Below are 23324 nucleotides of genomic sequence, written 5' to 3'. Positions count from 1 at the left end.
GATTATAGGTGTGCGCCACCACACCCGGCTAATTTTTGTATTTTTAGTAGACACAGGGTTTTACCATGTTGCCCAGGCTGGTCTTAAATCCAGGGCTTAAGCAATCCACCTGCCTCAGCCTCCCAAAGTGCTGGGATTACAGGTGTGAGCCACCACACCTGGCCCGAACTAAAGGTTTAAAAGAAACATGTAAAATGTGGAAAAATGGAGACCTCAAATAATTAGATGAAGCTTTCTTATCACTCGTTCCTTGTCTCTCAGATAAAATTGCTCTAGATCGATCAGTTTCAAAGACCATGATTGGGCCAAGTGTGGTAGTTGATGCGGTTGCCACAGTAAAATGTCATCCACACAGGGGTGGCTCTGTGTGGGACTCTCCCTCCTGTCACTCATGATGCTCAAGTTGCAGGTGCACCCAGGAAAACTGGCCACTTCTAACTCTTCTCTCCTCCTTCCCCCAACTCTCCCTTCTCCCCACAGTTCCATCAAAAGACACTTGTGTTCTGTCTACTTTCTTCTTTCTCATAAAGTGGTCAAACTGGAGATCCAGCTCTGGCCATAACCTGGGTCTGTTCAGCCCTAGGCATTATTAGTCAATGTATATTCTCTTGCTCTCGGTTTATCTCTGTTTAAATCCTTCTTGGACTGCAGGGATTTCCTTTCAATCAAAACCTATTGAGGGCAAACAACTTCAGGGAAAAACACCAGAAGCTCATTGCACTGCTTTCCAGCTCTTGGCATGGAGATATCTGGGCTGAGGAGCAGATCATGTGTAATAAAGTGCTGCAGAACTGTGCTTTCCAGTGGTTCTTTGTGTGTTCGCTGGCCCCAGCACCTCACTACAATTGTATATCCAGGCAGTCAAATGCCTGGACAAAGTAGGATTTAACTGTTCTTGGGTCTACCAGTTTTAGTTCTACATTAACCATGTAAAATAATAATATGGTCAGAAAAAATTAAAAGTTATTTTAAAATATATATTTTTTCATAGCAGGGACTAATCATTCTTGGCAAAAGAGTATATCACCATGTTTAGGCGACTCTTTGGTTATCTCAGAATATTAGCAGAAACCTCAACATCCAAGAATGCCACAATAGGAGCCCAGTACTCCTATATCATAAGGCAAGATGCCAGTCTATCTGCAAAGAACATGGTAGGGGATTGGGAGCCTGGTTCTGCCAGCATCAGCCTTCCCCATCTCCAGGCCTTATGAGAGAGGCCACATTTCTCTGGAGAGAACTGTCAGATACCTTCTCTCAAGCCAAATGAGGTTTAAAGACATCTAAGCAGGAGATGGACCTTTGTCCCTGGGAATGTCAGGGAATGAGAGACTCTCAGACTCACCTCTGAGAAGCGTAAAAGTGAAGGTCATGGCTAGCAGGGTCAAGGGTGCCAGAGGGCTGAGCTGAGAGCCAGCAGAGGAATAATGAAGAAGCACGATTCCCATGGTCTGGTGGAGACCTTGTGGATGGGAGATGGACTGGGTGTTTTTAAGAGATACTCTCACTGAGGGAACAGCAGTGGGTTGTGTATCTTCTAGAAGGACCATCCAGTGTCTTAATTCCCAAGCAGGTTGGCCACCACCAACTATGGACAGGCAGTTGCATACACTGCTTCTGCCATTCTAGTGGGGGAATTCATAGCCAAAGGAAATACATACATACATACATACATATATATATATATATATATATATATACACACACACACACATATATATATATATATATGTATATATATATAGAGAGAGAGAGAGAGAGAGAGAGAGAGTCTATATGAAGTTATGTGGCCAGAGAAAGAGTTTTAGGTGTTAAAACTCTTTTAGATGACAAATTTGTCTGTAAATTTGAGCAGGATAACAATAGGGCAGTCTGGCAGGAGATGATGTCTGTCTTCTCTGCTTGCCTCCTCCTTCATGCACTTTTCTCCTGGCTGAAAGAACAACTCATCAGAGTTCCAGAATCATCTGCAAATTGCACAGGGAGGAGGCTTTGCATTTCAGAGCCTCTATGTGGTGGAGGTGGGGACTGAAGAGCTGACTTAGTAGAAACAGATGTAAAGGTCTTAAAATGAACTTGAGGATGCTGAGCTGCTGTTACAACCCTTCCAGCCAGTGACACTGGGGAAGAGGCACAGTCTACAAGAGCTCTGTGTTGATGATGCAGGACAGGGGGCTGTCCATGGTTTTTACTGAGTCCTGTAGGAGATCCATGGAATGAGAAGCCACATGGGAAGCTGGGATGGGCCTTGGAGGGCAGCCAGTCTAGTCTAACTGACTTAATTTCACTTTACAGGTGAGTAAACTGTAATTTACTTGGAGCAGACCCAAGTCCACACAATTACCACTTGGTGATGGGCAAGAGGAGGGACATCTACATCACTTGTGAATTACATAGGTTTTGTTTGTTTGTTTTTTGTTTTTATGAGAACAACTATTTCCAGCCTTGAAAGTTATCAGTTCAGCAGAGGAAGCACTGCAAGCAGCTCCTGGGCCCTGGGGTATGGTTGCAGATTCATCACCTAGCTACTTGTTTGTGGTGTTATCATCTTTTTTTCTCTGACATATTTTGGAACTTGACTAAATCTGATATATTTCTCAACAGTAAGTACAGCCACATAAAGCATTTAGGAAAAAAATGTTTCTTACTAAGAGCATGAGAATTTAGACATTATTTATTTAAAATTTTTTTTTTTTTACCTCTTGGTTGCCATCTTTTCTTTTGGACTTTGTTATTCCAAGTTAAATGTTTTCTAGGTCTGTCTTTCTTTCTCCCTGAGAAAATAGGAAAATATAAATATGGATGGTGTAAAAACTCACATTATATATAATAGTGCTTTCAAAAATTTTATTTAGCTATAACCTTTCCAGAGCCTAACACACAAAGAAAAATATGTAATACATAGCCTTGCAATTACCAAGCCTTCAATGGTTAACCTGGGTTCATCCTAGATTTTCTTTTCTTTACCGTGACATTAATCCAAATTCATTTGCCTCCCCCAAACATTAATTTTAAAAAAGAATTTATGACAGTTTCATTTATATCCCAAAGAATACTGTAAGAAGAATAATAATGAGGGCTAAGACTTAAGTGCTTATTATGTGCTAGACACTAACACAAGATATTTACATCTACTAATTCATTTACGAGATAGAGACTTTTACTACCCCTATGACCAATGAAGAAACTTCAGCATACAGATATTGCAACATGAAGTGAAGCAATGCAGATTTCCTCTGGTTGTAGGCAGAAATCAATGGCAGCAACGCAAGAATTTGGATTGTCCTGCTCATTATGATGGTGAGACACTAGTCACCATCTTAGCCCTCAATGAAGGCTTTGAGGCTGAAAATACAGCGAAAATGACCAAAGACCTTGTTCACATAGGTTTGGCCAAAAAATTAGGATCTAAGAAACTAACCAAGAGATTATTGTCCAAGGGGAATTTGTATAGAGATTCAAGTCCCAGAAAGCCTTAGGGTTAGGACTAACAAAGGGTTGATTAAAACCCTATTTCAGGAATATGCTGTTAGATTCAGCAGGTGATGGGGGTAGGTAGAAAGACAGTGAGGTATGTGCAGGAGCATCTCAGGAGTGCCATGTTTAAAGGTGCTGATCCTTTCCTTTCCTTTCCTTCCTTTCCCTTCCCTTCCCTTCCCTTCCCTTCCCTTCCTTTCCTTTCCTCACCTTTCCTCTCCTCTCCTCTCCTCTCCTCTCCTCTCCTCTCCTCTTCCCTCCCCTCCCTTCCCCTCCCCTCCCCTCCCCTCCCCCCATCTCCTTCCCTTCATCCTTGCCTCCTTCCCTTCATCCTTGCCTCCTTCCCTCTTTCCCTCCCCACACCATCTCCCTGTATTTTTCTTTCCTTTCTTTCTTTATATGGCCTGGCCACAATTTGAACTTGTCCAACCATAAATATCTTAGACAAACAAAGACTCTTTTTCTGTTCATCTATGTCTTTGGTCCTGTTGTAGTCGCCTTTCATCAAAGTCCATTGAGGACAAACAAATTAGAGGTATACAAGTAGTTTAGTTCAGTTTACTCGAGCTCTACTTATGAGAAGATTTGGGGCTTAAGATCTGCTAATACTATAGAGCTCTTGGGACTTCCTTTGTAATTATTCTTTGCAAATTGTCTTGCTCAAATACCCCACAGGAAGTAGTGTGGCTATTCTTGGATTTCCTATCCGAATACTAACGGTTAACACCATGTTATAGAAGTTGAGTAAAGTGCTCCTCCCTCCTTAAGGCAACTGAGAAGACTTCAGCTTCAAGGTAACTGATCTTCACCTTCAGGAGTTTGAGGAAGACAGAGACATTTATAGACTCAATCCTAGAATGTTGAGAGGGTATGAAGAGTCATAATTCCTATAGGTCTCCCTAGGGAAAGGAGGAACTCACTTAGTTCTTCTTGAGAGATATTCTGTCTGGGAGAATCACTTGGATGGATGAGTTGACCCCAGCAGGAGTGTAGGGTGGACCTCCCAGAGCTGGGAGACTGAGGGAATTGGTAAGAAGCCAGTTGAAGTTCCTGAATTAGGGGAACTTCGGTTGAGAGGTTCTCTCTAAGTCGAGTGTCTCTGAAGAACTCACAAATGAATATGGCTCATGCATCCACCATATCTAGGAGACACCAAAATCTATAAGGTTGGTGCAAAAGTAATTGCAGTTTTTGCTATTCCATTTTTTTTTTTAAAGACAAAACCCACAGTTACTTTTGCACCAACCTATATAGCATGAGGGCCATTCCTGCTCCTGTCCACTTCCTTCTCCCCCTCCTCCTAGACCCAAATTAGCTGAAAGCAATAGACACTGATTGGAGTTGGAGAGGAAGTGTGGATGAAAGTAAATACTGACTTCACCCAGCTTCCCTACCACATAATTTCCAGTTTTAATATTATATCTGCTCAGGCTTTTTAATATTAAATGAGATATTACTGCTAAAAGGGACTAGCATAGCTCTACGGCTTACCTAAGACTTCATCCATTGGCAGGAAAAGAACTATTTGAGAGAACAGGTTTGAAAAGGAAGTAGAAGGAACAAATGTGATTTCTGCTTAGACTTAACAAATCCAAGTATTTTAATAAAATAGTTAAAGTAGAGAGCCTTCCATAGAAACCAGTAAAAACATGAAGGAAAAAACATCTTAGACCTGGGTAAGTACAAACTGGAATATAAACAAGATGACAGATAGGTATAGAAATAAAAATGATAGAGATGCCAGAAATATTATATGCATATACTTATTTATAGTAGAGTTATATTTAAAGTTACTTATACTTGAAAATATATCATTTACATAAACATATGTATCTATGTATATGAGTGACAGACAAATAATCAGAAGTAATGGGAAAAAATATATCCAAATATGCTTTAGCTCTAGAGGAAAAAGTGCTACTATCTCTACATTGCCGTATCAACTTGCCAGAAGTATTTTACAAGATGTAAAAATAAATAAATAAAAGAAATAAAGTATGCAAGAGAAGCATAAGTAGAATGGGAGATGGAAGGAAATAAAAGAGAGACAAAGAAGAGGAAGAAAAGGAGGAATGCAATAAGCATAAAATTCACAAGATCTGATGAAGAGAATGGACTGTCACATCTTTTTTATCTTCACAGTGTGGCATATGTTCTGATTGAGTTTGGTTCACTGCCTGTAATCCCAGCATTTTGGGAGGCTGAGGCAGGTGGATCACCTGAGATCAGGAGTTCAAGACCAGCCTGGCCAACATGGCGAAACCCTGTCTTTACTAAAAATACAAAAATTAGCCTGGCATGGTGGTATGCACCTGTAATCCCAGCTACTCAGGAGGCTGAGGCAGGAGAATTGCTTGAACCTGGGAGGTGGAGGTTGCAGTGAGCTGAGATTGTAGCACTGTACTCCAGCCTGGGCGACAGAGCAAGACTCCATCTCAAAAAACAAAACAAAAAAATAAATAAAATAAAATAACCCCGTGTTTCTCAGGCTTAGATCTGATGTGGCACCAGTACTCTGGCTTCCATGTAATTGATTCAAGTTCTCTTTGTCTGTTTCTCCATGTTCTGTCCTGGACTGTATTAGTTACAACACACCTTTCTAACACTGCCTCCTGCTTCCTCATTTCCTAATCAAGGCTGGCATATCTCTGCCCACATATCTCTGTAATGCATCTCAGCTTCCAGCTCCTGTCCTTGCCAAAGAGTCTCAGGTGACAAAAAGGCTGGATCTGAATCAATGAGAGTCTGAGGTTTCCTCCTCATTTAAGGGAATCAGTGACTTTGGCAGCAAACATAAAGGGCAAGTAGGTATATTGCTATTTGTCACCCATAATCATTCCTTCTTCCATAAGAATAGGCTTACAGCTGAACCAAGGACTGCCTGGCCAGTGTTACATTTCTCAGCCTTGCTTTGCAGCTAGCTCTGGCTGTGTGATCAAGTTTTGGCCAATGGGATGTGGGCAGAAGACTTTTGAGTCTTTCTATTAAAATAAATAAATGGCTGGTTCTTTTGTCAATTTTTTTTTTCATTCCCACTGGTTGGGAGACAATGTCAACCAGATCAGCCCTTGTGGACCCACAGTTGGAAACCTCATGTTAAGGAAGGCAGACTGCCTACAACTTCTGGGCTCTTAGATTATTTGGTTTAAGCCACTGTATTTTGGGATCTGTTTGTTACAATGACTTAGCTGGTACTCTAAATAATCCATTAGGTCTGAAGCTACCGTGGCCCATAGGAGATTTTGAGGCTGCAGCAAAGATGGGGTCTGGCAGGAAGAACAGGACCACAGCGAGTTCAGAGGAGTAAATCCCCACATTTCTTCTTACCTCTTTGGGGACCATTTACTTTAGATCTATGTCTTCTCTTTTTTCCTGCAAACAGAAGAGAAAGAAAATAATCCTTTAGAACTATAAACAAAGATTTACACACTTTATATGTCAATAGTTTCCAAGTATTTAATTTTGTTTTCCTTCTACTTTTGTGGCGCTAAGTCCTCGGCTACCAACATCCCATCTTGGTTGTTGTCACGCAGAAAGCAATAACCACAAAGCAACCTGTTTTTACACAGTGCTAATCATTTACACTATGCTTGTACATATCCATATGTGGTCTTATCATTCACAATAAGGAAAGTTTTTAAAGTAGCTGAAATCAAGCAGAAGGTGACAGCAGCAGCAGAAGAGTACCAAGAGGGTCAAGCAATAGTAGGTCTAAGAAATCACCAGTGGTGGCCGGGCACAGTGGCTCGTGCCTGGAATCCCAGCACCTTGGGAGGCCAAGGTGGGTGAATCACTTGTAGGCCAGGAGTTTGAGACTAGCTTGATCAACATGGCAAAATCCTATCTCTACTAAAAATACAAAAATTAGCCTGGAGTGGTGCCATGTACCTGTAGTCCCAGCTACTTGGGAGGCTGAGGCAGGACAATTGCCTGAACCTGGAAGGAGGAGATTGCAATGAGCTGTGATTGTGCCACTGCACTTCAGTCTGGGCAACAGAGAAAGACTCTGTCTCAAAAATAAAAAATAAATAAATAAATAAATAAAAAAAGAAAGAAATTACCAGTGAAGTACACTTCGTGGAATTCAGAGGCATGCTTTGAATAGCTAAAGCCATAATTGTGTTTATAACAGCCAGAATTTAAGAAATAAGTAGAAAAAAAAATCAGAGAAATGAAGACAAATTTAGAAGGCAAATAAAGGAGATTAGGCATTTCAGAGATTAAAGTGAAGGACATAGATTACAGAAATAGGTAAAAGAAACAGGAAACTTTAAGAACGATTAAACAAATTAGAAAATAAGCTGGGTGCAGTGGCTCACCCCTGTAATCTTAGCACTTTGGGAGGCCGAGGCAGGTGGCTCACCTGAGCTCAGGAGTTTGAGACCAGCCTGGCCAACACGGCGAAACCCCATCTCTCCTAAAAATAAAAAAATTAGTCGGCATGGTGGCACATGCCTGTAGTCCCAGCTACTTGGGAGGTTGAGGCAGGAGAATCACTTGAACCTGGGAGGTGGAGGTTGCAGTGAGCTGAGATGGCTCCACTGCACTCCAGCCTGGGTGACAGAGTGAGACACTGTTTCAAAAATAAAATAACATAAAATAAAAATTAGAGAGAAAATAATCAATGTAAGTGAACAAATTATTGGAGTTCCCAAAGAAGAAGATCAAAATAATAGAAGAAATACTTGATGAAAAAAGTTTGTGGAATTACAATATAAATTGAAATGTATACATCAAAAGTACCTATCTCTTCACCCTGTCACAGAGAAATTGACCCAAAACAGCCAACACTGAGATATATTTCCAACAAATTTATTGGACGTTAAAGATGAATAAAGAATTTAATGGGCGGTGTAGGCAAAAAGTTATTTTCAAGGGAGACTTATTGGCCACAGAATTTTCCACAGCAACATTTAATGCCACAGGAAAGTGGAGAAAAACCTATAAGATATTTCTAGAAATAAAGAATGGGCAAACTATTTTTCAGGTATAAATAACACAAACACATAATTCTGAACAGAAAAATTCTTGGAATGTAGTTTCTGAGTCCTTATTGAGAAAATTACTGGAAGATATACTTCAGCAAACTAAGGTGGAACTGAAAAATTCTGGCAAAAGTACCAAAATAAAAGTGGGCAGTAGGGTGACAGATGAGAATATGAAGTGCATATGCTCTAACAATATAGAAATAGTATAATAACAAAAAATATGAGGAGAAGGGTTAGGTGCAGTGGCTCATGCCTATAATCCCAGCACTTTAGGAAGCATAGGTGGAAAGATCACTTGAAGCCAGGAGTTTGAGACCAGCTTGGGCAACCCAGCAAGACCTCATCTCTACAAAAAATTTGAAAAATTAGCAAGCTATGTTGGTGCACACCTGTAGTCCTAACTACTCTTGAGGCTGAGGTAAGAGCATCACTGGATCCCAGGAGTTAGAGGTTGCAGCTAATATTGCACCACTGCCCTCTAGCCTGGGTGACAGAATGAGACCCTGTCTCTAACCAAAACAAAACAAAACAAACAAACAAAAAACAGGGAGGAGAGAGCAAAAATAGGCTGTAGGGCAAGTTCTTTGTTTATTTTATAGGTAGGAATCCAAAGGTATTGTGTTGACAAATCCAAGAGTGGATGTAAAGAAAGGTTAATGGCTGAAAGGTAAACACAGTAATGTCATGGCCTAAAATTGGGTGGGAGAGGAAAAAGACTGGACAATGGAATGGCACACAGGCTGATTTTATAAATCTTCTGGGTGGGAAACTAAAGAATACTGTCTAAAATAGAGCACCAAAGGAATCATATAAAGGTAATCCTAAAAGCAATCACTCGAACAAAAATGCAAACCTTCTTTAAATTGGAAGTATACACTCCTAACCACTGAAAAAATAGGAAATGAGTGTGGCTGCTTACCCATTCATTTATTTCAAGGGAAAGACTCAGAGGTGGCTCATATATCTTGTGTTTATATGCTGTTGGCTAGAACCTAATGACATGGTCAGAGTGAACTGTAAGGAAGGCTGAAAGTATCGTGATATGGTTTGGCTCTGTGTCCCCACCCAAATCTCATGTTGAATTGTAATCCCTGTGTGTTGGGGGAGGCGCCTGGTGGAAGGTGATGGGATCACGGGGGCAGATTTTCCCCTTGCTGATCTCGTGATAGTGAGTTCTCACAAGATCTGGTGGTTTACAAATGTGACACTTCAGCAGCCAGCACTGGGACTCACAACTGCCTAACACTCTAAGTTCCCTGGGCAGGGGAAGGGTGGCATCCATCTCTATAGCTCCAGGCCATGCTTCTCCTCTGCTGGAGCCAGGGAGGCTGGATGGCTTGGCCCCAAGACGTGTCCCTCACAGCCCAACACACTGGCTGTGGCCTACTGCAGCCAGAGTGCCTCTTCAGGCCTGACCCTGACTCATCCTTCCTCACTGGGTGGGGCTTCCCTGCAGGAACTCCATCAACTCCAGCCAGAGGCTCAGGGACAGAACCCAGATCTCCTTGGGCCTGAGCCCATAGCGGAAAGGCCACAGTCTCCATGAACCAGCAGACTTAGCCTTTCCTCCTGGTAGTTCTGAGGAATCTGCACAGCCCGGACAACTGGGTTTCCCCCCCGCAAAGCACACCTCCTACACCAAGGGACAGTCAATGTGCTTCATTGAATAAAGCCTCCAAGAAATATGGGACCTTGTAAAAAGACCAAACCTATGATTGATTGGAGTACCTGAAAGAGATGAGAAGAATGGAAACAAGTTGGAAAACATACTTCAGGATATTATCCAGGAGAACTTCCCCAACCTAGCAAGGCAGGCCAACATGCAAATTCAAGAAATACAGAGAACACTACCTAGATACTCCACAAGAAGATCAATCCCAAGACACATAATCATCAGATTCTCCAAGGTCCAAATGAAGGAAAGACCAGAGAGAAAGGCCAGGTCACCTACAAAGGGAAGCCCATCAGACTAACAGCAGACCTCTCAACAGAAACTCTACAAGCCAGAAGAGATTGGGTGCCAATATTCAACATTCTTAAAGAAAAAATTTTCAATACAGAATTTCATATCCAGCCAAACTAAGTGCCATAAGTGAAGGAGAAATAAAATCCTTTTCAGACAAGCAAATGCTGAGGGATTTTGTTACTACTAGGCCTGCTTTGCAAGAGCTCCTGAAAGAAGCACTAAATAAATAAAGAAAAAGCCAGTACCAGCCACTGCAAAAACACACTAAAATATAAAGACCAGTGACACTATGAAAAAACTGCATCAACTAGTGTGCAAAATAACCAGATAGCATCTTGATGACAAGATCAAATTCACGCATAACAATACTAACCTTAAATGTAAATGGGCTAAATGCCCCAATTAAAAGACACAGACTGGCAAACTGATAAAAAGTCAAGACCCATTGGTGTGCTGTATTCAGGAGACCCATCTCACCAGCAAAGACATGCATAGGCTCAAAATAAGGGAATGGAGGAAAATTTACCAAGCAAATGGAAAGCAAAAAAAAAAAAAAAAAAAAAAAAGCAGAGGTTGCAATCCTAGTCTCTGACAAAACAGACTTTAAACCAACAAAGATCAAAAAAGACAAAGAAGGGCATTACATAATGGTAAAGGGAAAAATTCAACAAGAAGAGCTAACTATTCTAAATATATATGCACCCAATACAGGAGCACCCAGATTCATAAAACAAGTTCTTAGACTCCCACATAATAATAGTGGGAGACTTTAACACCCCACTGTCAATATTAGACAGATCAATGAGACAGAAAATTAACAAGGATATTCAGGACTTGAACTCGGCTGTGGATCAAGTGGACCTAATAGACATCTACAGAACTCTCCACCCCAAATCAACAGAATATATGTTCTTTTCAGTGTCACATGGTACTTATTCTAAAATCGACCACATAATTGGAAGTAAAATACTCCTCAGCAAATGCAAAGAACTGAAATCATAACAAATAGTCTCTCAGACCACAACACACAATCAAATTAGAACTCAGGATTAAGAAACTCACTCAAAACCACACGATTACATGGAAATTGAACAACCTGCTCCTGAATGACTCCTGGGTAAATAATGAAATTAAGGCAGAAATCAAGAAGTTCTTTGAAACCAATAAGAACAAAAAGACAACATACCAAAATCTCTGGGACACAGCTAAAGCAATATTAAGAGGGAAATTTATAGCACTAAATGCCTACATCAGAAAGCTAGAAAGATCTAAAATCTATACCTTAATATCACAATTAAAAGAGCCAGAGAGACAAGAGCAAGCTAATCCAAAAGCTAGCAGAAGACAAGAAATAACTAAAATCAGGGCAGAATTGAAGGAGTTAGAGACATGAAAAACTCTCCAAAAAACCAGGAGCTGGTTATTTGAAAAAATTAAAAAAATACATAGACTGCTAGACAGACTAATAAAGAAGAGAAGAGAGAAGAATCAAATAGACACAATAAAAAATGATAAAGGGGATATCACCACCAACCCCATAGAAATACAAACTACCATCAGAGAATACTATAAACACCTCTACACAAATAAACTAGAAAATCTAGAAGAAATGGACAAATTCCTGGAAACATACACCCTCCCAAGACTAAACCAGGAAGAAGTCAAATCCCTGAATAAACCAATAACAAGTTCTGAAATTGAGGCAGTAATTAACAGCCCACCAACAAAATAAAGCCCAGGACCAGACTGATTCACAGCTGAATTCTACCAGAGGTACAAAGAGTAGCTGGTAGCTTTCCTTCTGAAACTATTCCAAACAATTGAAAAGGAGCGACTCCTCCCTAACTCATTTTATGAAGCCAGCATCATCCTGATGCCAAAACCTGGGAGAGACACAATAAAAAAGGAAACTTCAGGCCAATATCCCTGATGAACATTGATGCAAGAATTCTCAATAAAATACTGGCAAACTGAATCCAGCAGCACATTAAAAAACATATCCATCATGATCAAGCAGGCTTCATCCCTGGGATGCAAGGCTGGTTCAACATTTGTAGATCAATAAATGTAATCTGTCACATAAACAGAACCAAAGACAAAAACCACATGATTATCTCAATAGATGCAGAAAAGTTCTTTGAAAAAATTCAACATCACTTCATGTTAAAAATGCTCAGCTGGGCATGGTGGCTCGCACCTGTAATCCCAGAACTTTGGGAGGCCAAGGCGGGTGGATCATGAGGTCAGGAGATTGAGACCATCCTGGCTAACATGGTGAAACCCTGTCTCTATTAAAAATACAAAAAATTAGCCAGGCGTGGTGGCGGGCGCCTGTAGTCCCAGCTACTTGGGAGGCTGAGGCGGGAGAATGGCATGAACCTGGGAGGCGGAGCTTGCAGTGAGCCAAGATCACGCCACTGCACTCCAGCCTGGGCAACAGAGTGAGACTCCGTCTCAAAAAACAACAACAACAAAAACAACAAAAACCCAAACAAACAAAAAAACTCTCAATAAACTAGGTATTGATGAGACATACCTCCAAATAATAAGGGCTATTTATGACAAACCCACAGCTAATATCATACTGAATGGGCAAAAGCTGGAAGCATTCCTTTGAAAACTGGCGCAAGACAAGGATGCCCTCTCTCACCACTCCCATTCAACATAGTATTGGAAGTTCTGGCCAGGGCAATCAGGCAAGAGAAAGAAATAAAGAGTATTCAAACAGGGAGAGGGGAAGTCAGATTGTCTGTACTTGCAGATGACATGATTTTATATTTAGAAAACCCCATCGTCTGAGCCCCAAAACTCTTTAAATTGATAAGGAATGTCAGAAAAATCTCAGGATACAAAATCAATGTGCAAAAATCACAAGCATTCCTTTACACCATCAGCAGGCAAGCAGACAGCCAAATCATGAATGAACTGCCATTCACAATCACTACAAAGATAATAAAATACCTAGGAATACAGCTAACAACAGATGTGAAGGACCTCTTCAAGGAGAACTACAAACCACTGCTCAAGGAAATAAAAGAGGACATGAATAAATGAAAAAACATTCCAACCTTATGGATAGGAAGAATCAATATCATGAAAATGGCCATACTGCCCAAAGTAATTTACAGATTCAATGCCATTCCCATCAAACTACCACTGACATTCTTCACAGAATTAGAAAAAACTACTTTAAATTTCATTTGGAATCAAAGAAGACCCCATACAGCCAAGACAATCCTAAGCAAAAAGAACAAAGCTGGGGGCATCAGCCTACTTGACGTCAAATTATACTACAAGGCTACAGTAACCAAAACACCATGGTACTGGTACCAAAGCAGACATATAGACCAATGGAACAGAACAGAGACCTCAGAAATAACACCGCACATCTACAGCCACCTGATCTTTGACAAACCTGACAAAGACAAGTAATGGGGAAGGGATCTCCTATTTGATAAATGGTGTTGGGAAAACTGGCTAGCCATATGCAGAAAACTGAAACTGGACCCCTTGCTTATGCCTTACACAAAAGTTAACTCAGGATGGATTAAAGACTTAAAATGTATAACCCAAAGCCATAAAAACCCTGGAAGAAAACGTAGGCAAGACATTGAGGACACAGGCATGGGCAAAGACTTCACAACAAAAATGCCAAAAGCAATTGCAACAAAAGCAACAATTGACAAATGGGATCTAATTAAACTAAAGAGCTTCTGCACAGCAAAAGAAACTATCATCAGAATGAACAGGCAACCTAAAGAATGTGAGAAAATTTTTGCAATCTATCCATCTGACAAAGGTCTAATATCCAGAATTTATAAGGAACTTAAACAAATTTCAAGAAAAAACAAACAACACCATCAAAAAGTGGACAAAGGATATGAACAGACACTTCTCAAAAGAAGACATTTACGTGGCCAATGAACATGAAAATAAGCTCAACATCACTGAACATTAGAGAAATGCAAATCAAAACCACAATGAGTTACCATCTCACACCAGTCAGAATGGCAATTATTAAAAAGTCAAGAAACAACAGATGCTGGTGAGGCTGTGAATAAATAGGAACACTTTTACACTGTTGGTGGAAATGTAAATTAGTTCAACCATTGTGGAAGACAGTATGGCGATTCCTCAAGGATCTGGAAACAGAAATACAATTTGACCTAGCAATCCCATTACTGGGTATATACCCAAAGGAATATAAATCATTCTACTATAAAGACACATGCACACGTATGTTTATTGCAGCACTATTTGCAATAGCATAGTCATGGATCCAAACCAGATGCCCAACAATGATAGACTGGATAAAGAAAATGTGGTACATCTACACCATGGACTACTATGCAGCCATAAAAAGGAATGAGATCATGTGCTTTGCAGGGACATGGATGAAGCTGGAGGCAATCATCCTCAGCAAACTGACCCAGGAACAGAAAACCAAACACTGTATGTTCTCACTCATAAGTGGGAGTTGAACAATGAGAACACATGGACACAGGGAAGGGAACACACTAGGGCCTGTTGTGGGGTGGAAGGGGAGGGGAGTGAACCTAGAGGACGGGTCAATAAGTATAGCAAACCACCATGACACATGTATACCTATGTAACAAACCTGCACATTCTGCACATGTATCCCAGAACTTAAAAAAAAAATGTGGCACTTCCCCTTAGCTCACCCTCTCTCCTGGGTTGCCATGGTAAGATGTGCTTGCTTCCCCTTCACCTTCCACTGTAAGTTTCCTGAGGCCTCCCAGCCATGTGGAACTGTGAGTCAATTAAACCTCTTTTTTTAAAATAAATTACCCAGTCTCAGGTAGTTCTTTATAACAGTGTGAGAATGGACTAATACAGATAGTCTCAGCTAGGTAGCCACTAGCTAGTTGTAACCACTAGAAGAAAAATGCAAATCTTCCTTACTATCGGAAGTACACACATGCACATAAAATGCTAGAAGACAGAATGCAGAGTGTTGACTTTTAAAAAATCCAAATCCCTAGAATATATAATATAAACCAATGTGACTAAAACAAGATCAAACATCTTGGTTCTATCAATAAAAGTAAATGGGCTTAACTCACTTATTTATAAAAGAAGTTTTGAGAGATTGAATTACAAAGTAAAACCCAACATTTTATCATGTATAAAAGACTCATTTAAAAACATATAAAACATTGAAAATAAATATATAGGCAAAGATATATTCAGTATACATCAATAAAAGAAATCAGGGGCCATGTAATTCAGGCCAAAAAGTTTTAAGAAAGTAGAAATTATAGGAGATGCAATAAGAAATGGGTAGAAACACACTATTAATAGAAGACTTTATTTTTGCTTCTTTTAGCCCATGAGAGATCAGTGCAGAAAACAGAAAAGGATGGAAGACCCAAATGATTTGTTTAACAGGATCAATATGATTGATACATGTTGAACTCCATAGCCAGAAAATAGAGTATACACATTTTCCCCACCCTCTCTTAAATAACTGAGTCAAAGAGGAAATACAAATCCAAATTGCAGGGTATTTAGCAAATGACAATAATAAGAAACATTGCCTATGAGAAGCTATGGAAGACTGTTAATACAGTGCCCAAAGGGAGGGGAAAAGTCTTAGCTGGGTGTGGTAGCTCATGCCTGTCATCCCAGCTACTTGGGAGGCTAAGATGAGTGTATCGTTTGAGACCAGGAGTTCAAGACCAGCCTAGGCAACATAGTGATACCCCATCTCTAAAGTAAAATAATAAAATAAAATAGTGAGACCTGGTGCCACGTGCCTGTATCCCAGCTACTTGGGAGGCTGAAGCAGGAAGATCACTTAAGCTGAGGAGTTCAAGGCTGTAGTGACCTATGATTACACCACTGCACTCCAGCCTGAGTGACAGACCAGGATCTCTGTCTCCAAAAACAACCAAACCAAACCAATAAATAGCCTTAAATAATGAACCAGTGGGAAAAAAAGATACCAGTTGAATTAAACATCTGCCTCAGAAGAGTTAGAACAAGTACAAAAAAGTAAAGCAGATTATATGATTATATACCTGAAAAACCCAAGGGAAGCAATTAAAAATATACTATCATAATAGGAAAATTTAGTAAGTTTCAAAATTAAGATATAGAAATGAGTAGCTTTCCTATATGGGAGTAAAAACCAGTTAAAAGATATAATGCAAGGGAAGACCTCATTTATAATAACAACGAAAGCACACTGCTACCAAAGCTCAGACTAAGTGCAAAGAAAGTTTGCATCACCCACCCACATGCAGGAAATAAATGTAAAAGCTCCACTGAGCGCACAGAGGACCCTTGAACAAATGGATCATCATGGCATGTTCTTGGAGGGGCAGTCTAGCATCATAAAGAGGGGAGTTCTCCCTATGTTTATTTATAAATTTAACACAATCCCACTAAAAGTACCAATAGATTTTTAAAAAGTTGAGTAAAGCGAATTGACACACAATCTTCATTATTCACAGATTCCATATCTGCAAATTTGTCTAGTAGTTCAAATTTATGTGAACCCTCCAATCAATACTTATGGCACTTCCCTGGTCATTTGCAGACATGCAGTGTGGCAAATTATTTGAGTCACCTATGCATGCTCTTAGCTGAGGTAAAACAAGGTGATGCTTTGCCTTCTTGTTTCAGCTTTCACACTGTAAACAAGAGTCCATTTGTGGTCTATTTAGTGCCACTTTTTTGTGTGTGTTTTTGTGATTTTCGTTGGTAATTTCACTATATAAAGTGGCAAATGCTGAAGAGTTGTCTAGTGTTCCTAAGTACAAGAAGGCTGTGACGTGGGACAGAAAGTACATGTGTTAGTTAAGCTTTGTTCAGGCATGAGCTATAGTGCTGTTAGATATGAGTTCAGTAGTAATAAATCAATGTGATATTACATAAGGTGTCTTTAAACAGAAACACATATAAAACAAGGTTATGTATTGATCAGTTGAGGAAAATATGACCAGAGGCTTCCAAAAACCTTATTCTGTATTTCTACTAGAAGCAATGGTCCAATATTTGCTAAGTCTATGTTCTGGTGACTTTATAGAATATAACTATCAGGAATAATGAGAATTTACTGTATATGTGTATATGAATACATACACACACGTATCTGCATTTTCAGAATCTACCCACTTTTGAACACTTCCACTGCTACCAACTTAGTCCAATTCACTGTCACCCTTCCAAGACCATTGCAATAGCCTCCTTACTCCTGCCCCATCCTTGCCCTCCTAAAGTCTGTTATCCATGTAGAATCCAGAGCATGTCCTCAAAACATAATTCAGATTATAGTCCCCAGCTCAAAACTCTCTGATGTCTTCTCTTACTTAAGAATCCAAAGCTTTTGCCATAGCCTATAAGTTCTATATACCTCTGAGAAACCACTTCCTGCTCAACCCCTCTCTACCTCTCCAGCCAGTGGCCTCCTTGCCATTCCCTAAAGGACCATTATAGTCCTCTCTCAGGTCTTTGCAACTGAGGTTTTCTCTGCCTCAGCTCCATGGCTTAGTCCCTCACTGCATTCAGATTTTGAGTTACAGGCAGCTTGTTAGCAAGGCTCTGCTTGGACACCCTACATAAAATGGCACATTTCTGTCACTGTACACCTCCATTATTCTTAATTTTTCTTTATGACATTGTCACTATCTGAAATATTATGTACTTATTTGTGTACTGTCTGTATACCCTAAATAGAATGTAAGCTCGATGAGATTTTTCTCACTTCTTTATCCCTATTGAGCAGCATTGGAAATAAGGATTTGCTGAATAAATGAATAAAGGGTCTAAAAATGAAAGAATAAATAGTGAGATATCTCTATGTTCGTGAATAGAAACGGTCAATATTTTAGAGACGTCAGTTCTCTCCACATTTATTCTATGCAATTTCAATAAAAATTCAACAGGGTTTTCAAGGGTTGACAAAATGATATTAAAAGTTATAAGAATGATAAAATGGCTGCAATAGCCAAGACAATTTTGAAAGAGAAAAAAGTTGAGAGAACTTACCCTACCTGATATTAATATGTTATAAAATTATAGTATTTACTAGAGTGTGATATGTATTGATGCAGAATAGATAGGGCAATGGATCAGACTAGAAAGCCCAGAAACAAACCCTATATATATATATGTAAATGGAAGCTTGATGCATGCTATGTGTGACATTACACATCAGTGGAGAAGCTAGGACAATTGGTTATCCATGTTGGAAAAAATTAGACCCTTACATTATGCCACACTAAAAAAAAATCAATTCCAAAAGAATTAAATATCCAAATGAGAAAAAAAATAAGAATGTCTCCACCTAATATTCCCGAAAGCAAATCTTGAGATAGGGTTTTGTTTTCAATAGGTTTATTTTTCAAGTGATCACAAGGATTAGAAGTGAGGAACCAGGAAGAGGGAAAGGGTGAGAAGGGAAGCCAATTGGGCTGGTCACCAGTGTGGTCAACCGAGCCTCATTCTTGCTGGGGACTCTCTGAAGAACCATAATGAATGATCCTCAGGCTGCCCATCTTAGGAATGGAAGCGAGAGTATTTATTCACTGGATCTGACTTTATTGGTCAAGATGTTCAATAAAGTAAGAAAAGTATTAAAATATCTTGGTAACCTGAGATTAGGCCAATATTTCTTAAACAAGATTTAAAAACATAATTATAAATGATAAAACAGACCAATTACCAGGATAAAATATTCTGTACATCAAAAACTTACAATCAAGTGAAAAGACAGGTCAAGAGGTGATATCAAAGAGGCTGGGGGAGTTTTTAAGAAATGGAGATCAGGCAAGGCCTCTCCATGGAGGAGACACTTGAGCTGAAACATGAATAAGAAGAAACCATTCCTACCAGGTAAAAGCATCTTATGTAGAGTCAACACGAAGTGCAAGGGTTCTGAGGCTGAACACTACTTGGTTTATTCAAGGAAGGCTAGAGTAGCAAGTGAGGGGGAATCATAAAGGATGAGATTTAAGAGCTGATCAGGGGCAGCCTGTGTAATGCTTCATAGGCACGGTAAGAAGTTTAGACTTTTTTTTCTAGGTTCAACTGGAAACTTTTCTAGGTTCGACTGAAAACCACTGAAAGGGTATAGCAGTTGGGTGGCCAACTGCTGAATGGAGAATAGGTTCTAGTGGGCAAGAATGAAAGCAGAGAGACCAGTTAGGAGGACTCTGCGGTATTCCACATGCAAGATAATAGGGCTTGGGCCGGGGCAGTGGCAGGGGAGATAAAGAATGGACAAATCTGATATATAGTCTTGGAACTTGATGATGGAGAGAGTGCGAGGGGTTAGGATAGAGGGAAATCAAGCACACCTTCTACATTTTTGGCTCAAACTTAGTAAATGTAGTGCCATTTACTGAGATGAGGATTACTGATGAGGATGACAAGTTTGGGAATGAGAATCAAGAAATGTGTTTGACACATCAGATTTAAGACACCTGTTAGACTTCAAGTAGAAGTTTGGAGTAAGAAGTTGAATTTATGACTTCGCAGTTGAGGAGAGAGAGAAGAAGAGAAATATAATTGGTAGTCATTCACGTATTGATAAAATTTAAAGAACAGGACTGGATCCAATTCCTAGGGAGAGAGCATAGAGACAAGGAAAGCACTCAGCTCCAATCTGTGGGGCACTCCAATATGTAGACATCAGGAAGCCACGAAGGGACCACCTCCACCACCACCACCACCACCACCACCACCACCAATACCAACACCAATAATACCACTATCCACACTACCACCAACATCACCAGCAAATGGCCACGAAGGAGCTATATTAGCCAGTAGGAGATTGGGGTGTTCCAGAAGACAAGAGAAGAGAATGCATCCATCCACATGGCCCAAAGGAGACCACCTTCTGCCTTTGGAGACTCACCTGATCATGGTCATGCCAATACTTGCCAGGTGTTAAGAGGCAAAGGGCAGCCAATAACTTCCAGTCAGAAAGGCCATGAGCAGGTGATCACTGAAGGCCATTCTCAGACAAGCCACACCAGCTCGATCTCTTTGACTGGAGGAGCCAGCTTTTTGGAAACATCTTTTCAGGCCTCAGACCTCAGGCTCCTGGCAGGAGATTTGCCTCCCCTTCCACCATTGCTCTACACACCTGCTATCTACCCCCTGCCTCATCTGTGAAGCCAGCAGGACATCCACCCTTGGCCAATCTGTACAGTCCTCCTAGGGAGAAGCCCGGCTGCCTACTGAGAACATGTAGTCTAGAAGCAGACTGGCCCCCATAAATGAGATCCACAGAGAACCTGAATTAGCTGACAATATTGATTACCATGTGCTTACTTATGACAAAGAGCAAGCAATGAAAAATCCCTGATCTTCTAATTTATAGTTTCTCGACGTTTCTTTACCCATCCTTTTATTTTTAATGTTTTTTTCTTTGCTGGCTTTAAGTACATATTTTGTACAATCATATATTTGGATTAAATTTTCACAAGCTGGTAGAATTAATTTATTCATGCAAATTACTCATCCAATAACTATTAATCAGGCACTTACTGTGAATCAACCCACTATCCTAGATGCTGAGGATACAGTTGTGAATAAAACAAAGTCCTTGCTGGCGTAGAGCTTACGGTCTAGTGGGGAGACAGCAATGAAGAAATAAACACAGAAGATGGCAGAGTGTTTTGTGGAAAAGTAAACCAGAATAAGGACTTCAGGGAGTGGTGAATGGGGCTAGAAGTGTGTGTGGGAGGAAGATATGTTATTTTATGTAGAAGAGCCAGGAAGAACTTCTCATAAGTCAGCATTTGAGGAGAGGCCTGACAAAAAGTCAGAGAGTAAGCCATGAATCCTGTCCTTCATTGGTCAAGATGCCCAAATCATGCTCTAGAAAGACTGTTGCAGGCTCTGAGCACACTGCCTTATCCTGTGGAACTGGGGGTCACTGTGAATTGTCTTGCCATGTCCTATAGACTGAGCTATGGTGACTTCATCTCCAACCAAAAACATTCCACCATCTTCACTGTGAGCATGGGCTTGGCCAAAATCTCTCAAAATCTTGGCGTCTGTGCTGAAGCCTTCCACACTATTGGTTGGGGGATCCCTTTAAATCTGGCCGTTTCTTCCATTTCACTGGATTTCCTATTTTACTCCAATAGTGATGGACAGTTTTGAAGCCCGTTTGTACGTCCTAACCCAAAACAGGTACCCTGAAGGAAGACTGAGTCTTTAGTACAGCTGTGGTCTAATTTACAAGGAAAGAAAAGTTGTGGGAGGGTTGGGAGTGTGAAATAGATAAGTAGAACAATAAAAAGGGAAGCGTGATGAGGTCCATAGGATGAGGTCCATAGGATGAGGTCTGGCAAATGGAAGTGGTATAAAAAAAGGCCATCAGTATTTTGAGATAAAAGAAAATAAAATGCAGAAAGTATTTTAATGATGCTGGGAATAATAGCCTATAAACAGTAGCAATGCCTATAAAATATTATACAAGATGTAGTGTTAAAAGAAAGACACCATCAGCATCTTCACCTAAATACTGAACTAACTTCACGTTATGTATTTAGGTGAAGACAAGACAGAAGGGAAATCTGAAAATAAAGCGATATGGGATCTGGAGCTCATTCAGAATGGAGAATGGGAGAGCTGTAGTTGAAAAATCTATATGCATCCTAGGCCGGGCACGGTGGCTCACGCCTGTAATTCCAGCACTTTGGGAAGCCAAGGTGGGTGGATCACCTGAGGTCAGGAGTTCAAAACCAGCCTAACCAATATGGTGAAACCTCTTCTCTACTAAAAATACAAAAATTAGCCAGGCATGGTGGTGGGCACATGTAGTCCTAGCTACTCAGGAGGCTGAGACAGGAGAATTGCTTGAACCCGGGAGGCACAAGTTGCAGTGAGCCGAAATCGCACCACTGCACTCTGGCCTGGGTGACAGAGCTGGACTCCATTCCAAAAGAAAAAAAAATCTATATGCATCCTATTTCACTGTTTTTAGGTGAAATTCATTTCAGGCACCTCTATTTTTCCCAGTAACATTGAGCTCCATGGGCTTACATTTCTTGTAAGGCTAACTAATGAATTCCACAGACCAGATTTTAAAAATGTAAGTCTTCATAACTAACAAAAGAAATTACTGAAGGAGATGAAAGGAAAGGCCCCTTGACCCATAGTTGTGGAAGGAGAGAGAACATTCTGCACCACAATACTAACATAAACAATCTGATTTGACAAAGTGTTAAATTGAGAAATTTCAAAAGAAGATCAGTCTTACTCTCTTGCAAAATATGGAAGTGTGTCTTTTCATAACCGTTACTGATTTGTTCTGTTCTATGTTAACATAAACTTGTCCTTAGGAGAGCTATTTGAAGAGGTCTTGTAATAATCCCACAAAATAGAAAATTATTGCCACTTCTCATGAAACCAATTTCCAAAGAAACCTGTAATTCTGATCGATTGTTTTATTTGATAATTTTTGGGCCTGGCCATAATATTTTAAGTGATATCTGGATCCCTAAACTTATAAATGCTTGTAAAATTTTATATTAACTCAGTGGCATTCTGATTCTCTCATATGCAAGTAGGTAATAAGTTGACTACAGATTTCCTTTTAAATAAAGATTTTTGAGAGTCTTGTCTCATTTAAATTCACTCCAGTTATTATGTAATAGAAAAAAAGATATTCATAGCAACACATAAATTTATACAACATATAAAACTTTTTAAAAATGCCAGAATTGTACAAAAAAATTTTTTAGTGGAAGAACATTACATAAGACATGAATAAAAAAGTCTCTGTTCTTCCCAAATTAACCTTCAAATTCAATGCTTTTTTTTTTTTTTTTTTTTTTGAGACAGGGTCTTGTTCTGTCACCCAGGCTGGGGTGCAGTGGCGCAGTCTCAGCTCACTGCAACCTCTGCCT

General features: G+C 40.0%; 1 protein-coding gene across 8 annotated transcripts in view; it reads right to left on the bottom strand.

The window, feature by feature from the left end:
* The window catches only part of SP100 (SP100 nuclear antigen), a 129082-nt gene that overhangs the window by 44449 nt on the left and 61309 nt on the right, over positions 1 to 23324 (bottom strand). For 4 of the 8 annotated variants that reach the window (XM_054548485.2, XM_054548486.2, XM_054548488.2 and 1 more), the window contains 3 exons: positions 7841 to 7894; positions 6805 to 6849; positions 2700 to 2774 (listed from right to left, as the gene is read on the bottom strand). In XM_054548485.2, the coding sequence (XP_054404460.1) occupies positions 2700 to 2774; positions 6805 to 6849; positions 7841 to 7894 (174 nt within the window). 8 annotated transcript variants of the gene reach the window in all.

This window comes from Pongo abelii, chromosome 11, assembly GCF_028885655.2.
Source record: "Pongo abelii isolate AG06213 chromosome 11, NHGRI_mPonAbe1-v2.0_pri, whole genome shotgun sequence".
In the NCBI taxonomy this organism is placed as follows: Eukaryota; Metazoa; Chordata; class Mammalia; order Primates; family Hominidae; genus Pongo; species Pongo abelii.
This window is presented reverse-complemented; position numbering and strand designations above follow the sequence as displayed.